Source organism: Hyaena hyaena, unplaced genomic scaffold (assembly GCF_003009895.1).
Source record: "Hyaena hyaena isolate Hyena2069 unplaced genomic scaffold, ASM300989v1 scaffold_1206, whole genome shotgun sequence".
NCBI lineage: Eukaryota > Metazoa > Chordata > Mammalia > Carnivora > Hyaenidae > Hyaena > Hyaena hyaena.
The window spans coordinates 379,623-398,429 of NW_024081843.1; the positions used below are offsets into that span (position 1 = coordinate 379,623).

At 38.6% G+C, this 18,807-nt stretch overlaps 1 protein-coding gene across 4 annotated transcripts in view; it reads right to left on the reverse strand.

Annotated features, from left to right (window-relative positions):
• The window catches only part of ST7 (suppression of tumorigenicity 7), a 109,857-nt gene that overhangs the window by 16,714 nt on the left and 74,336 nt on the right, over positions 1–18,807 (reverse strand). For 3 of the 4 annotated variants that reach the window (XM_039222880.1, XM_039222879.1, XM_039222881.1), the window contains 2 exons: positions 15,711–15,783; positions 14,176–14,278 (listed from right to left, as the gene is read on the reverse strand). In XM_039222880.1, the coding sequence (XP_039078811.1) occupies positions 14,176–14,278; positions 15,711–15,783 (176 nt within the window). Of the gene's footprint in view, positions 1–14,175; positions 14,279–14,829; positions 14,966–15,710; positions 15,784–18,807 lie in introns of all 4 variants that reach the window. The other variant, XM_039222882.1, reaches the window with a different exon arrangement.

Below are 18,807 nucleotides of genomic sequence, written 5' to 3' on the forward strand. Positions count from 1 at the left end.
TATGTAGTCACTGCTCATGATGGTCTTAAAAGAATCCAAGGTGAAGAGTCAGGAGAACGATATGTAACATGTAAAGTGCTATTAATTAATTGTATTAATTGTTTCAGAGTAAGAGAAGAAAAATCATTTGGTTACTCTTCATAATCATCAGAACAAAGAAAAGGGAGGGGCGCCTGGGTGGCTCAGTTGGTTAGCATCTGACTTTGGCTCAGGTCATGATCTCACAGTTCTTGGGTTCAAGGCCCTCATCGGGCTGTGTGCTGACAGCTCTGAGCCTGGAGCCTGCTTTGGATTTTGTGACTCTCTCTCAATAATCTGCCCCTCCCTTGCTCGCTCTCTCTCTCAGGCGCAAGTGCATTCTCTCTCTCGAAAATAAATAAACATTAAAAAAATTAAAAAGAAAAAAGGAAAGGGAAATTTTCTTGCCTAATAAGAGCCCTAGGATAAGATTTTATTTCTGAGTTTCTAATAATTATTTATAGCCACCCTACCTACCAAACGGTCTAATTTTTAAAGAAAGAATATGCTATATGAACTTTGAAACAAACTAAATATGAAAACCATTAGCACATGTGGCTCAGGTATACAGAAACTTCTTCAAGTCTCTGAGAATCAGATGGTGGCTGAAAGAAAAGCATAAACTACCATTCTTTTTATTTCTATGATTAGGAAAGCCTTTCGAAGAGATTGCATTAAGCATCTATAAGAGAACTCTTTTCTTGACCTAAGGAATCTTCAGGAATAGGGGCCCCTGAGAAGAAACAGGCCTGATAGCCACCCATATTTGTGGGTAGACATTGAAACAAAGTGAGGGTGGGGTAGAGAAAAACTTTGTATGCAGAGGAGTAGAAAATTACCTATAAAGGGATATAACAGATCTGCATTACCCAATATGGTAGCATCTCCCACATGTGACTATTTAGATTTAAATTAATTAAAATCAAATTAAACTAAAAATTTAGTTCCTGAGTCCCACTAGCCATATTCCAAGTCCTCAAGGGCAGCATATAGTTAATGACTACCACATTGGACAATGCAGAGACACTGCTGTTAACACAGAAAGTTCCACTGCACAGCACTTCTGTAGACAATGGAAGTTTCCAATCTTCAATTAACTAAAACAACTTTTAACATAAAAATTTTTATAGACATCCATGATAGGAATTATAAGTATAGTATCTTTTGATTGAAAATAGACAATATGGCAAAAAGCTACAATAAATGTAATAAAGCAAGAATTCATTTAAAAGCATTGTTGGCCACAGGGCATCTAAATATACTGGGAAAATAGTACACGTGTGTGAGACAGATGGTTTACTCAGCTTGCAGCCTGAATGTGGTACATATGGCTTCAAGGACAGCATTGTCCATAGCCCCAAATCGGGCCATGAGGTAATGCTGTTTTTCCTCTAAGCTGCATCTGATCTTTGCGTATGTGTACTTTTCACTCACTGCCTTATATTTGTTATCTGTGTGCCTTTCCCCTCAGCTGAATCATTTGATCCTCAAGAGCATGAATCTCACTTCCTAAAAAGTCTCTCAAAATGAGTATCCTTACTCTAATCGGCCTCATGAGGATAACCAGAGCAACTCACCAAGGATACTTAGTTATCTTCTCATTGAATCTACTTTATGGCAGAAATAGGTTATGCCTATAAAGGAGATTTATACTCCAGTATAGTTCCAAACAAAATGTTGGCTCTAACCAGATGATGAAGGCTAATAACAACAATGTGTTATGTTTTTGGCCAGGCTTAAAAATGGCTGGCAAGATCAGTTCTCAACATGTGCAACATTTAAATTAGAAAGGCATGGAACAACATTTCACATCTTACTTGTCAAGAGAAAAATAAATGGAAGAGGGCAGATCCCTATCCACAAGTATGCAGAAATCAATTAGAATAGCTGTAGCTCACAAATCAGAGAACACTCTCTGCCTGTCGGTAATAATTATTTGGCTTCTATTAGCTCAGCCAGCATTCCATGCTATCTCGCCTGCCACCCTGCCTCTAACTTCCTTCCCAGATTCTCAAATCACATTGATCTTGAAGTACAGGCTTCTAAAGGTTTCGGAAGCAACTTTCAAAATCTATTTGTCAGAATATGGTTCCTTATGTCCATAGGAACATGAAAGTCAGAATGTATAAAGAGAAGCTGATTAGTGCCTTTTTATGGAGGTATTTACGCAGAGGCAGTTCACCTGTCAGGAGATCTGGCCCATCAGAGGTGACTGCTCAGTTCTCTTCTGTTAAGGTCTTAACATTATATAATAATTTTAGTGAAAATTATCCCAAAGTTACCCTTCACATAGATATTAATGTCAGGGAATTAATTCCTATCCCTTTTTTTTTTTTTTTGATTTTCAATACCAACAATGGAAGTTATATGAAAATCATTAGAAAAGAAATGGAAACAAACAAAATGAAAAAGTATAAACTGATTTTAGCACATTTAGCTAAACTTAGGTAAATTCAACAACACATTTAGGTAAATTTTAGCACATTTAGATGATGGCTACCAGGTTGCTCCCAAAAATTAGTTAGTGGAAGAATACTAGCATGAAAAAATGTTCATGATTTATTACCAAATGAAAAAAAAAGTGTTTCATACAGATTATGATTTTGGTAATTAAAAATGTATATGCAGGCATTAAAACTTTGGAAAGTTACAGATTGAATGTTAATGATAGTTAAATATTTGATTTTATGGGAGAATAATTTCTTTTGTACCTTTTTAGTGCTAAGTTTTCTGTAATAAGTCATTTTTATTTCTCTCTTTCTCTCTCTCTATATGTATGTGGATATGTATGTATATATGTAATACAAACCTATTTTCTAGACTTGTAATGAAAACATAAAAAACAAACCATACAAACAAAAACAAAGATAACCAGGGACAGCAATTTTTGTATGATTACAATGCTTTGGTACAACTAAATCTGGGAGAGGCTAAAAGCCCAGAAAAGATGCTTTACATATATCAGTAGAGTTCAGAGAATAAAACTAGTGCTATTTGGAAGACATGCTATATATTTTCAGTTTCAATGTTGCCTACTCCCTGGATTCACTAAGACCCACATTGGAATAGGACAAAAATACCACAAGTAGCCATGGCTCTCTGGGGTCATGCTGTGATGGAGAATAAGGCGCACAGCACCATGGCCCCATCTCCCCTCCTCTCATATGCTCTCTGCCACTTTGACTCACCGTTTGAATCCCAGTCTATTGTTCCACTCTGAGACCTTGGACAAGTTACCTGATTTCTTTCAACCTTAGCCTGCTCATCTGTTAGAATAATGAAAATAGATGTCTTGCTAGTTTTAACTTTTGAAGATTATACAGGAAAATATATGTAAAGTACTGACACAGTACCTGACATCTAAGCATTCACTAAACAGTAGCTACTTTTGCCAACAAAAAATTGAAATGTTCATATTACTGTGGAGATAAGTTATGCTTTTTGTGTGTGTGTCCCATAAACTACTGAGTCTGCTTTTAGATTAAATGCTTCAGCAATTTTACAGTAGTCGCAGGTCAGCTGAAAAGAACTGGCTACTGGGGGTCCCTAACTAACCAGTCTGGAAACAAGCACAATGCAAAGCTGAATTGCCAAATTATACCCGGTGATCTACAGTACCACCCAGGGGCCCTCTTCACAACGTAACTGCTTCTTGCAGGCTCATTTATCTATTTATCAGTTATTCTGCTTCATTCAAAGATACAGGAATGTCCACAGTGTGTCACAAGGAAAGATATGTGAGTGCCCGCAGTGTATTCTAATGACACACCTATGGGGGCAGCTACAATACACTTCAAAGGCACCTAAAGCATACAGGTGTGAATCAGTCAGGTCCCTATCTGGAGGACCCCTAATCTTTGTAGGACTCTGAGTGTGTGTGTGTGTGTGTGTGTGTGTGTGTGTGTGTGTGTATAAAGACAAAGAAGCAATACAATTCAACACAATGACTGCCTTAGGTCAGAGGTATATATAGTTGACCCTTGCACAATGTGGGTATGAACTGTGTGGGTACACTTGTATGTGGATTCTTTTTCAATAAATGTATTACAGTACTGTAAATGTATTTTCTCTGCCTTATGATTTTCTTTTCTCTAGCTTACTTTATGTGAGAATATAGTATATAAAACATATAACACACAAGATATGTGGTAATCAACTTTATGCTATTGGTAAGGCTTCTAGTCAATAGCAGTAGGCTCTTAGTAGTTAAGTTTTTAGGGAGTCAAAAGTTATATGCGGATTTTCAACTGTGTGGGGAGTTGGCACCCTTAACCCCTGCCTTGTTTAAGGGTCAACTTGACTTAGTACTAAGGAAACAAATGAGAGGCGTTGTGTCTGAGAAGGTTTCACAGAAAAAGGAAAGTATGGGTCAGTCTTACTAAATAAATTAGTTTAGCTCCAACGATGGTGGGGGATTAGGGAGGCAGAAGTCCCTGCAAGGCTGGGCAGAGGCACCAAAGCATCAAAGGGCATAATGTGCTTTAATCATGAGGCACGTAAGTACTGACATGGCAGTAACCGCCAACACTGACGAAGCACTAACAAGAGTCAAATGTTACCTCAGGTTCACCTTACAAAAACTCTGCGATGCAACTAATATGATTCTCAGTTTACACGTGGCAAAATGAAGGCATTGGGAAGGTAAGTAGCTCGACCAGGATTGCATAAATGGTATGTAACAGAAACTGCTCTGGAATTCAGGTTTTAAGCTATTCTCCAAGAGAAGCAGGAAATGTCGATTGTAAAAAGGTCTTCCATGACATGCTCCAGAGTGTGACCTTCACTCTGAGTTATTCCATGGTTTTCAAACTTTGAGAAACAGCAAAAAATAATTGTTCAGAAGAAAAAAAGAAACTTAAAAGAGAGTATGTGAAATTGATGTAAAACAAAGCTGTGGGGGACTCTGAGGGAGGGACCCAAGGGAGGTCCGAGGGATTCTTATGGCTCTTAGGAAGACACTTTGAAAACAGCTGCAGGGGGCAATTGGGAAATGAGTTGGTACAGTTTGTGGCTTTGAAAGAAATGGGCAAGTCATGTGCAGAACCACTAGACAGGGACGAGACTGAAATTAGCAAAGTCTTCAAAGCTCCTGTCATGGTTTGGGTGAGGGGGTAACAAAACTTAGGCAGATTTCCCCACGACTTGGTGCCTGGCTGAATCTGAGGGTAAGAAAAGGCATTCAGGGTGACTGTGGATGTCTAGTTTAGGGTACTAGAATCAGGTGCGAGTGTCAGCTAAGATGAGGGCACAAAAGGATACACAGAGTCCTCGGAGGGACAGTGGGCGTGCAGGTCTGGAGCCTGGAAGTGAAGCTGGAGACAGGGATTTGGGTGTGCAGGCAGCGGGATGCTGGGGCAGCAGGAGCACAGAGATCTCACAGGAGAGCTTTAAGAAAGAAAGGACGGGTAGTGAATGATGCTCCCAGAGAACCAACCTGAGGGATGGGCAGGGGAGGAAATGATGCAGGAGGAGAGGGCCCAGAAATCAGAGTGACCCAGAGAGAAGGCAGTATGGAGCCAAGATGGCCTTGTGGTAGAAAAAGTGGTCAGTGGGACAGAAGGCCGAGGAGAGATGATGTAGGATGAGGTTTGACAAAAGGCCAAAGGATCTGGTGACCGAGGGAGGGGTAACCTTGGTGGCAGTGGCCTTGATGGGAGCAGTGACAGTGCTTTTTTGTTAGAGAAAGGGACCTTTCAAAAACTGTCTACTCCTGAGAAATGTAGCTAAAAACTGGTTTCTGCTCACTTTCCTCTGGGTCATATTTCCACAATACAGTCTCCTTACTCTAATCCAAAAAAGCTTTGGAACAAAATATGACTCAATTCAAAGAAACTTATATTGAAATAATATTTCTAAAATGTACCATTGATATACAATATCACAGACAATCTGCCAAAGTATTTTCAGTTTCTGCTTCCACGCTTCAAGCATTTTTAAATGCTAAAACCCACTACACGTTTTGTTTCCTAAACTGGATTAAAAAGCAATTTTATACTCTGTCAATCAGCTTTACCAAGACATAAAGGGAGGATTGCATTAGTGTTTGCATGAAATAGAATTTCCATCACTCTAACAAGGTCCTGTGGATACTCCATTAGCATATACAATTACCAGGATGTTTTTCCCCACAAGCCTCTTAAAATCCCCACGAAATAAGGATTTCTAGATTAACATTAGATGAATTTTCTTAAAAAATGTAAATTTTTTCTGGGAATGCATTTCTGTCATAACATTTTTCATTCTTTCCTCTCTGCTTTATCATGACTTCCCACACTCTGAGACTTAAAATTTAAAACTACGCATCTATTAGCCTGGATGCTCACATCAATATTCTGTCAAGCCTGGACTGTCCTGCTGGGAAAATGAGCTTCAGGAGCGTGGCAAGCCCCTTTCTCCAGCACACTCAGGGCCTGCCCAGTGCACACCCAGCCGCCCTGGGTGGGGCCAGTAGGAGGAACCCATGGGATACCAGTGCTAGTATTATAGGCAAGATGAAGATAAAAGCTTTCCCTTCATTGGTGCTGATGATTTTTCTGGATTTTTCTCCTTCAACAACTCCACCCACAGCACCCAAGAATCTCAAGCTGCTGGGGCTCCCTCAGCCCCCTGCTGCTCCTCAGAATGTGTGTGGGCCCTCTAGTTCAATGGGTCAGACTGCATATGCTTGGGGTTTCCTTGTGGTGGTAGTGATGGGTCACAGGCTTCTGTTATTTTCTAAACTGTATACACAGAGGTGCCTTGGGATTGTTGGGCTACCTATTTCTCATCCCAGTTTCAATCACAGCAGTTCTACTTTTACTTGCTTTGTTGATTAAGGCTTCGCATAAGATTGTATTAGAAGGAAAAGTTTATTGCTTTAAAAAAAATCATTATTAGTTACTTGGCATTGTTGTTTTGGTGGCAAAGAGCAGGGATGGCTATTCCAGAAAAAAAGGAGACAGAGGTTGGAAATGGGTAACTCTTAATCAGCCACAAGCAAGGGACTTACCAACATTTACAAACTGGGAATTCCAGAAGGCATTAGCTGTAGCCAGAACATACTAGAGCCTCCTCTCAAATCTGTAGGCCTAAAGGGACCCTGTGGGTACTCAAGGTCAGGGGCACTGCAGTGCCACTGTTACAGTCTCTAGTTGTCCTTCTCACTAGATGTTTCAAGAAGTACTTGTTAATGCATTTTTCTAGGCAGCATCTATTGTAGCCCAGCCAACCAAAGCAGAAATAGAGCTAAAAGTACCAGGAAAAAGATGATGAAAGCCCAACACACATCAAGCGCCTACCACGTATTGGATGAATTACACAATGTAATTCCATTTACTTTTCATCAGACCTATGAAGCCTTTATTTTTATCTCCATTTTATCAAAAAGGAAACAGGCAGGGAGCTAATCAACTCCCCCTTCCCACGGTTCCCTTTGGACCAGGGACAAGAAGTAGTGAGAGTCCCTGTTTCAAATGCTTTTGGACCGTTTCAATGACACTTCACAGGTCTGCCTACCTTTCTGTTGCTACCCTTCGCTCTATCATTACATTAATGTATTCTCCTGGTAATAACAGGAAGTCTGCATGATGGGCCTGACAATTCAGAAAAGAATAAAAGTCCATGGCTAACAATGTTTCATCTTACTAGTGGTGGCAAAGAAATGCAAACTAAAAGAACAGAATTCTATATTTGAACCTAATCATAAATGTTTATTTTTCTTCTTTGTTTTCTTTTCTCAGTCTTCAGCAAACTGCTCAGTGCTGGTAAGAGTGTGACAAAATGGTAAAGAAAGTGTTACCTGCTAATGGGGGTGGGGGGTGGTATAAACTACCACAGTCTTTTTAGGTAAGCAATTTGGCAATAAATATTAAGAGCCCCGATGTGCTTCTATATGTTATGCTGTAATTCTCATTTTGTATATCTATCCTAAGGAAATAATATAAAGACCCAAATATCTTTATGCCCCAAAGGTTTGCTATTGGAGTTGAGCACCTGATGTCTGCAATAGAGGACACAAGAATTAAATCATTCTTTTCAACAAATAATGCTGGGAAAACTGGATTCCACATGCACAAGAATGTAATTGGACCTTTATCTTATACCATACACAAAAATCAACCTAAAATGCATTAAAGGTTTAAATATAAGACCTAAAAGTATAAAACCCCTAGTGGTAAGCATAGGCAGAAGCTTTGTTGGCTATGACACCAAAAGCATAGGTGACAGAAGTAAAAATAGACAAATAAGACTATATCAAAGTAAAGAGCCTCTGTGCAGCAAAGGAAACCATCAACTGAGTGAAAAAGCAACCTGTGAAATGGGAGAAAATATTTGCAAACTACACATTTGATAAGGGGTTAATATCCCAAATACACAAGAAACTCCTACAATTCGATAGCAAAAAAACAAAAACAAAAACAAACGAAAAAAAACAAACCAAACCAAATAACTTGATTAAAAAATGGGCAAAACACTTGAATAGCCATTTCTCCAAAGAAGGCATACAGATGGCCAACAGGTACATGAAAAGATGCTCAAAATCACAAATTATCTGGGGCGCCTGGGTGGCTGTTGGTTAAGCATTTGACTTTGGCTCAGGTCATGAACTCATGGTTCATGAGTTTGAGCCCTGCATTGGGGTCTGTGATGACAGCTCAGAGCCTGGAGCCTGCTTCAGATTCTGTGTCTCCCTCTCTATCTGCCCCTCTCCTGCTCATGCTCTCTCTCTCTCTCTCTCAGAAATAAAAAAAAACATTAAATTTTTTTAAAAAATCACAAATTATCAGGGAAGTGTAAATCAAAACCACAATGAGATATCACTTCATACAAGTTAGGATATATGAAGCCATTGTCAAAAAAAAAAATAGTGTAACAAGTGTTAGTGAGAAAGTGAAGAAATTAGAATTCCTGTGCACTATGTCAGCAGGAATGTAAAATGGTGCAGCCACTATGGAAAACAGTATGGAGATTCCTCAAAAAATTAAAAATAGAACTACCATATGATCCAGTGATTCAAATCTGGGTATTCATCCAAATGAATTGAAAACAGGATCTTGAAGAGATATTTACACTCCAATCTTCATTGCATCATTATTCATAGTAGCCAAAAAGTGGAAAAAACCTAAATTGCCATCAACTCATGGATGGATAAAGAAAACGTAATATACACACAATGGAATACTATTCAGCCTTAAAGAAGATGGGAATCCTGTTCTGTGCTGTGCCGTGGAATAGCCTAGAGGACATTATACTAGGTGAGATAAGCCAGTCATGGGACAAACACTGCATGATTCCACCTAGATGAGGTATCTAAAGTGGTCACACTCATAGAAGCAGATAATACAATGGCGATTACCCGGGGCTGGGAGGAGGGAGGAATGGAGCGGTGCTGGTCCAGTGGGCATGGGGTTTCAGTTATTCTACAGATCTGTTTTACAACAATGTGCATACAGTTAACAATACTATACTGTATACTTAAACATTCGTTAAGAAGGTAGATTTCATGATATGTGTTTTTTGACATAAAATAAGGAAACAAACCATTCAGAAAATAGTTACTAAGAAAATTTTAAAGTGTTTGACAGTATACGGCTAAAAGACTTGGACTCTAGTGGTAAGTTAGAAGATAGCCTTTTAAAGGTCAAAGAACCATGAAAATCTGATGATTCTCCTCCAAAAAGAATAAATATGCCCACAATTCCCAACCATAAAGTACAAATTTAGAGCCTCATGTTAATTTCTGTAAACATGTATATGCTATGTGATCATGATCCCAAAGTATTAAAATGCATGGGGAAATAAGGCTAGAAGGAAATAGTCTTAAATATGACTAGGTGATAGGACTATGGATAATTTCCTTCTATTTTTAAAAAATATAATAAAAAATTTATTTTTATAATGCCACTACAGAGGTGAAAAAAAATCTAATACCTTACTCTTGTTTCAGAAAGTTGTCAGAAAATGAAAATTTATCTTTAGCACCCTGAAGGAGCTAATGAAACATCCTCCAAACCAAAAAGCTGTCTCTTTGCAGGGAAATACTTGCAATGTAGCTATAGCAAACTAAGGGTATGTAGCATTAGTAAAAACTCAGATCTGTGTGGAGTGATGAATCACTGGCAGAAAAGCACCACCCTCCCAGGTAAATCTTGACATGGTTAGTGATTTCTTGGATATGATCCCAAAAGCATAGGCAACAAAAGCAAAATAAACAAGTGGGACTATATCAAAATAAAAAGTTCTGTGCAGCAAAGGAAACAAAATAGAGCAAGGTGGGTGGGGAAGCATATCTGCAGAGAAAGCAAAAGAAAAAGCTAAAACTAAAAATCCAGTAAGCTATAACAATATATAGATGAAGGTATATATAGAAGAACCAAGACGTGCATGGCCTTTCATTTGTCCAGCATCATGAGTGAAATTTTCTTTCAAAAATGAAGAATATTCCCTGTCCATTCAAAGCTCTTATTTTAATACCATTAAATGGGAGATACCCTCTAACAGTGTAGGGATCTCTTCATCTTTTTGAACCGTGTACCCAGTTCTTAAAAAATCAGCAGCATCATGAAGATCCTAACACACTGGTCATCCTCAAAAGGGGGTAAACAGTAATTTCATAGTCAATGCACTGCAGTGAGAGATCACAGAGGGGAGAGATTGATTCTGGCATGAGGGAGGTACAGGCTTCCTGGTGGTGACTTTTAATGGTGGGGGTGAAGGGTGAGTAGGATTTCCTTAGAGGAAACAAAGGGGGAAGGGGAGGAGAATGTTTCTGGAACAATGAACAGATTGTTAGAAGGAGCTGGAAGAAATGAAAAACAAGCTGGGTCAGATTATGAAGGGTCCTGAAGAACCATTCAAGGAGTTTATAACTTCCTCTGTAGTGTTGGGGACACGGCTGCAGTTCCTAGGGAGAGGAGTAATGCAATTCAGTTTGTATAGGCTGCTTCCTCCTTGTAATTTGCTGCAATCCAAAGCTTCAGAAATACTTGGCCACTTAAGAGGCTCCCCTTCAAAAAGAGACTCGTGGCTTTTTACTATTTTTATTTACTTTTGGGTCCTGAGGTGTGTTTAGGAGAGACGCTCCCTACTCTGCATGTTTGCAGGTGAAGAGTGTTCTGAAGAGTAACCCTCCTGAAGTAAATAACTGACATTTTTCATTGGATACTGAAATATCAATGATGCACCTCTGCTTACTAGAAAGCCAGATAGACCTAAGTTGGATGTTCATGAAAGGCAGTTCTCAGCTACTACATTTGGTATGTTTTCTCCCTCCAACAGACTGTAATTGGGTAAAACAGCATGCAGTTGTTGAAAATTTCTGTGGCAAGCCACTGATGACTTCCTTTCATAGAGAAAAAGAAACCATGGAAGTGTTTAAGGTAAAATAATATCTTAACAAAATGTGAATTGTCCCCAAGTGTTTTGGAAAGTGATGTGCCTGCCATCATTTGAAGGCTTCAAGTCTAGGCTGGTCTGCAACTTGGTGGGAGAGTGAGGGGCAGGGGAGGGTGATGTTTAAGGGTTAGAGAACCCAGAATTAGTTCAGGCTCTGTCACGTACTAGCTGTATAACCTGAGCAGGCTACCTAACCTCTCCAAACCTGCAGCACTCTCATCTGTAGAGCAGGGATAATAACATAATGCACCTCACGGTGTTGTTATGAAAAATAAATGAGACGTTCACTTAGCACTGTGCTCAGCACACAGTAAACATTCAATACAAACCAATATTAAAAATAATCATCATAATATCATTATGAGGAGACATTCAAGCTGAGAATGGGAAGGTGTCCTAGATGATTTCTAAGGCCTCTTCTTATACCAGGAGTCTAAGAGTTTTAAGAGTTTATATCTTTCATTGATGTCTCATTTGAATTAAGGCTATTTTCTGCCTGAAAAGGCACCAGTGTGTGTGTGTGTGTGTGTGTGTGTGTGTGCACGTGCGTGCACATGTTTACCGGAAGTATTAGCAAGCAGTCCAATAAAACAGTAGATCATGTATAAAAGATGCAGGTATTAGCCTGCATATAGTACACATGTATCAAAAGTGTGTGGTTAACTCTGAACGTAATTTTGAACATTGACTCACAGGTCCTTTTCCTCATGAAAATGTCAATAGACAAAGAGGCTCTGGAAAAAAACTCCCCCCCCCCCACCCAGGACAATCACCAACAAAGCAAAGTGGTAGAGAATCGGTTTACCTACGTACCTTATCTTTTCTCCAGTTAATAATTAAAAAGTAAAGTTAATTCAAGTATTTCAAATGTTCCCACTTAAAATAATTCTATTTTGCAGGCAGAGTGCTAGCTGACTCAGTTAAATTTTTCCAAGGTAGCCTTAAACTATTTCTTAGGGCTTTTAATATTCTTCTAGAGGTTCAATAAACCATGTAAGACCTTTATCACAGAATTACACTACAGCTTCAACAAAAATATCTAACCAACAAGTATTGTACCAGTTTTCTATCTACCTCAAGTGCTGGGATCACAAAGCTCTGGCTGGTACAACTGGAAGCATTAAGACCCAGACCCCAGACTTGAGGGGCTTCCAAAAAGTCAAATATCAATAGTTTTAAGACTTTGTGAAAATACAGTGTTGAAGTATTTTCAAAGATCTTTGAATATATTATCTCACTTGGTCTTTATCACAAAAGACAGGTAAGGCTTATATTTTTATCTTCATTTGAAAAATGAGGAAAAACTTTGAGTTCAGAGATGCTAAGCCCTAAGCTCCCCCCAAGGTTAATAAATGACAGAACCAGAACTTAAACCCAAGTTTTAGTCTCAGAAGCTAGGACTCTATTGCTCAATACAACTTCTAAAAGATCCTATTCATGCTCACCGTATGACTCTATAGTTAAAGAACAGCATTCAATAAATATTAATTGATGACCTAAGTTGGCTGTAGTTCAGGACAATATTTTCATGATTAGCTTTAACCTTTCATCAAATTTGAATGAATACTTTTAACTTAGCTGAAAAGATATTCAATAGAAAGAGATATTTTATACCACCCTATATACAATGCCCAAGTCTACAAATACTATGTTGATCATTATCCACTGGAACTAGAGTGTGTAAATATATCCTTCACCAACTGTGGCACTGTGCGCCATTCTTCCATTTCCTGTTTTGTGAGAAAATGAGCATGACCTGAGTAAAAGCTCAGAAATGAGGTTAGGTCACTTATCCCGGTCACTCTGAATACCAACAAAATAAAGTAGGTTCCATAAGTCGTCACATACACACATACACAGACATACACACCATCTTTTGCACAGTACTTCAAGAAAAAAAAGGAAAAGCTTTCCTTTGTCATTTTTTACCAGTGAAAGCCTTCATTAGGCATTTTTCCAAGAAAACTATGCCTTGTAGTGCCTGTTGGAAATTATATAAAGTTTCCCACAGGTCAGAATGCACTTTATAATATCGAGAAACTGAAAATAGCCCTCAGCAATGTGCCTATCACATACCAGGTACTCAAATAGAGGTAAATAATAAATACAAAGCCATCCCCCAAACAAAAGATTATAGAAATATCCTCTATCATGATGACTCCTTTAAAATCAAATTTAGAAAAAAAATATATAGGAAATCCTGGGTATTTATAAACTGTTCAATCATGCAGTTAACAATTAAGACAAACATCTCCTACTATATATACCTACTAAAACAGCACTCACAAGTCAAAAGAAAAACACTTCTTCATACTTGAAGGTTCTCCCTATTATTTTCTTGCCAATACTGATTATCATTTATTTGTAGAGACAGAGAGCATCACATTAATCAGTATTTTTTTCACCATTTCTATTCACCACAAGGTTCATTTCCTGAGTTAGGTCTAAGTTAAGACTATAACTTAACTGGTGTGAAATTCCTATCAAATGCATCATTACTCTTAGGATCTCCATATTTTGCCAGTTTCAGACTTCCTGGCCTGCCCCGCCTAAGCTAGGTCTATCAATATACCTTAATTATATGAAACCTGAAAATCGGCCCAAAGCCTCTCGAATGTAGCTTTTGCTTAAAAATGAAGCCGACAGCCATAGACTAATAGGGCCTCAACATTCACTGGCTGCAATTCACTTTTTTATATGGGGTGTATTCGAGACATGACACTGTGGTCACTGAACACTTTTTCTGCTATCACAACGAGTTTCTGTGGGATTCCACAGACTCACTTTTGGCACGTGTGGGTTGAATTCCACAGCTCTGTGAATGGCCTCTACTGCATTCATCTCTGCTGTGCTCAGCCCCCGCCGAGATGCAGCCTCGGGAGAGAATCTGAAAAGCAGAAAGACAAACACCATCCAGTTGGGACCGCTGCTTGGGCATCAACCCGGAAAGGTATCTACACGTCAAGGGCCCACAGAACCACAGCGAGCCAATGGCATGAGCTCTCCAAACCTCCACTACATGGAACCTCTGAGTGACCTCTCAGACCGAGGCCAACAAAAACCCCAGCAGAAGCAGAAAGCGTGCTTGCGTCTAAGCTCGGCAGGAATGAAATTCAGCTGTCAAGTCTCTCTGTCTAAATAGCTAATCTAAATCTTCTATGAGGTACCTGCTCAGGTCAGGGGAGGGGGTAGGACTGACGAGGGCAGACAGTGTGGGAAAAAGAGAAAACCAGGTTACAGAAGAGCGCACTTGTTTAAAAACAGAACTAGGGAGAATTTTAAAGGAGGCTCCCAACCCAATGTCAGTGCTGCGATGCAGCCTCCTCCGCAGGCAAGCCTGCTTGGGGCCGTTCCGGCAGGGGGTGTGCTGCCCGAACTGCGGGCCAGACACCTGCCCGAGTGAATGAAAAAAACCAGACCATGCAATCTCTTTCTCACCTCACACCCAGGGCTAACTCCAGAGCTGTGCTTGGCAGGCAGACACCACAGGGGAAGCTGTGACAACCCTGGCCCTGCCCTCCCAAGCTGGAGTCGCTGTGTAGGGAGAAAAGATGTTGCAGTAGGTACTGGCGATCTACAGGATAAAAAAGAATGAAAGAAAATTACTTCGGTCTTGAAGTGCACACACACTTAACAGCAAACCTGTCTGACATAGCAGAGGCTGTTTTCGTTTCCTGTTATCTGCTTTTCGGTGCTTCGGAGGGATTGTATCGGGGAAATGGAAGCGTTTATGAACTCAGAAACAGTTAAGCCACTGTTCTCTTTCACCTGCCAGTCATCTTGGATGTTTATGGAAATTCTCTATGCCAAAGTCACCTGCCTGAATAAAACCGAGATGGCAACTCAAAGCAAACGGACCCTGGGTGGGGAGTTAGTTTGGATCTGATGAGTCAAAGAATGGGAGATGATCATCCCCTCTGCCATCTTACATGTCTGTAATGACTACTACCCAGTCTTGGACTCTTGACGGAAGAGGAATACGCAAAAAATGAGTAAAAGGAAGGCATTTTGTGTAAGCCCCAAGCAGGCCTTTTGGTATCTACTGTCTGACAAAAAAAAAAAAAAAAAAAAAGTCACCTCAGAGGTATAGAATTTCACATAAATCCTTCTTTAGGGGCCCATACACCCTTGCAATACCTGGGGATATATATTCTCTCCTTCTAGTAGTGAAAGAAAAGATCAGCAGATTTTAGAAAACGCATGCTCATAAGCGGGGATCTCATAGACTAAGAGAAACTTCCAGAGAAAGCCCTCAGAGGCAACACATCTCCTTAAGTAGGGTCAGGCATTTAGTACCACACAAGTTATTATTCACTTACTTGTCAGAGACAGCTCTTGCTTTGAGCAAGGCAGCTGTATAGCATATTGTTGCCGACTTTGGTAAGCTTATATCTGTTAGAGAAAAAGAAAGTAGAAACTCTTATAAGTTTGCAGGAATAAAGAACAATATTTTTAATCCACTAGCATTTTAATCATGTAAGCCTAATAAAGCACAAATTAAGAATATTTTAATGCATACAGTACACAGCTATTTCTTACGTATAAGGGTGGTATGTAAAATTGTGGGTAATTCATATTTTTGTGAATAATATGTTTAAAATCTACCAGACTGATTCTTTAGCAATCTTCTATTTAAGATATGGATTTTCATATAGTGAATTTAATTAAGCAGAGAATAGCTATAAATATATGCATTTAAATATTACAGGCAAACAGGACCTCTGTGGCACTTGTAAAAAATTCTCAACAGGTGTATGAAATACTAATGTGAAGAAAAAATATTACCTGGATCTTTTTTTAAAAACACACCTAAACAGGGGCACCTGAGTGGCTCAGTTGGTTAAGCCTCTGGTTCTTGATTTTGGCACAGGTCATGATCTCACAGTTGTGAGATCAAGCCCTGAGTCAGGCTCCGTGCTGAGAGCTTGGAGCCTGCTTGGGATTCTCTCTCCCTCTCCTTCCCTCTCTCTCTCCCCGCCACCTCTAAAAGTAAATAAAGAAATAAACTTAAAAAAAAAACCCTAAATAAATTATTTTTTAGTGGTCACATTTAAACCAGATTTGCTTTGCATTAAATTTCAAGAAGCTCATATTCAGTTTTTTGTTTAAAAAAAAAGCAATACATTTATTATAACATATATGAGAAATCTTTATATATAAGGATATATATGTGAAATCTTTGGAAATCTATACAATTTTTGTTCTCTCAAACCCAAAGGAAATCCCCTTTCATATGAAGCCTCATTTGTTTCTCCAAGAAACAGTTCCTCTCAGTTTGTGTAGGAAATTCCACATGGAGAAGAGGGAGCAGGTAATAGATTCAGATGATGAGTTTAAAGGGAAATAAAAGTAAAAGATATGAAAGAGAATAGATAAATTAAAAAAGGGTAGTCCCTTTCAGGGAAAAAAATTGTGTTTAAATTATAACTCTCTTTCTTACCTGAATAGTATTTCTTAAACACTGAACCATATTTATACTATGACAGAGAAATATCATCTTAATTCAGGCCAGGGAAAAATACACCATTCCCAGTGCTGCAAAAACCACTCTAGGTTAGAGAAACTCTTATCACCTGGAATGCCCTGCCAGCTTCTTCACTGGGCTGTTTTCAACTTCAAAAGCATTACATTACAGTGGACAAAATCCAAAAGGAGCAAAGGAAAGAGAGAGAGAGAGAGACAAACTGAGATACAGACTCTTAACTATAGAGAACCAACTGACGGTTACTAGAGGGGAAGGTGGGGGGAATGGGTTAAATAGGTGATGGGTATTAAGGAGTGCACTTGTGATGAGCGCTGCGTGATGTACAAAGTGTTGAAGAGCTATATTGTATATAACCAATATAACACTATATGTTAACTGGAATTAAAATAAAAAGTTGGAAAAAATAATTACATTATAGTAAGAATGGAGGGGAAAGTCCCATAACCAGTCCCATAATAGAGAGCCACAGAAGAAAATAAGTTCATAAAAGAATAACAGTCCTTAATCCAATAGTATTTACCACCAATTTCAGCATGAGGAATTTCTTACTGAGGGAAATTTCAATGCCATTGATAAAAAAATAAATAAATATTCATAAAAATCCCAACAAAGAACTGAAAGGGAAAGAGGTCTTTGTAACCCTGATCTCATAAATTATATTCAAACAAAATTTCACCACCATATACATAGTGTAAATGATGTGCTTAGGACTAAGAAAAAGAAGAAAAGAAAGCCAAACACCTATGGATTTGTCTTGTTGCTTTTCCAGCATCTAAACATTTAACTGCTTCCCAGTGAAGGAAATCAATCCAAGAATCAAATATCTTGTTTATTAGGGTTCATTCATTGACCCTAATTGGAAGGTAATAAAACTGCAGATAATACACATTCTACTTAAAAGTTCAGATTTTTTTTCAAAGTTCAGACTTTTTATATAAAAAGTATCCTTATCTTGTTTCCATCCTTCCTGGTGTGATCTGTGTTCCTTCTGTGCTAACCTAGCGTCTTTCCATGAAGTAGGGACTGATGAAAAGTCCAGGAAAGGAGGTGAAGCTCAACACAGTGGTCATAATTATCTGGAGGTCACAGCACAAGATGAAACCTCACTTGATAAACTAAAGAAAACCTGTTGTTAAGGATTTAGCTTCCCAATGAGAAAGATTAGATTGTTTTGATGGTTACCTAAACAAGCAAAGTGACATATTCACCCAGTTGGAAATGCAGAAAAACATAACAATTGAGGTATACCAGTGAAATACAGATGCCCAATCAATGTAAATCTTTAATCTAGAACCAGACCTCCTCATGCTCATGAACAGGACATTTTCAACTAGAAAGATGCAACAGAATTCTGCAACATTACAACTGCTATAGTGCAATTTTCCCATAAAATTTTTTTAGCCATACTCCTTCACTATATGTAAAGTTGGTGGTATATGTGCAGAGTCATAATGCTTTAAAAATAACCAAAAATATCCTTTAATCAATATCAAATGGGAAGAGGGGGGAAATGTAAATACTCCATTCCTTCCTCACTGGTGGCATGTTGATTCCATTTGTTTTCTTTTTACTTGAGTAAATTATTTCTATTCTTATTTCTTCACAAAAATAAAAAAAGCAAGAAATTCTTGCATAACTTGTTTATTTAGGTAGTTTCAAAGTTTTTCTTCTAATGCTGTCAAAACAACTTATCTATTTAGTAATGGCAGTTGTCTCTAAGTGAGAAATCATTCTAAAGAAATTGATCCTAAATTTCCCTGTAGGTAAAGCATCCTGTTATTCAAATAAGGTTTTCTTTTACAACATATTTTTATAATACTAAACCTCAATTTAGTATTTTTTTTATGTTTTTTATTTATTTCTAGGAGAGAGAGAGAGAGAGAGAGAGAGAGACAGCGTGAGCAGGGGAGGGTCAGAGAGAGAGGGAGTCA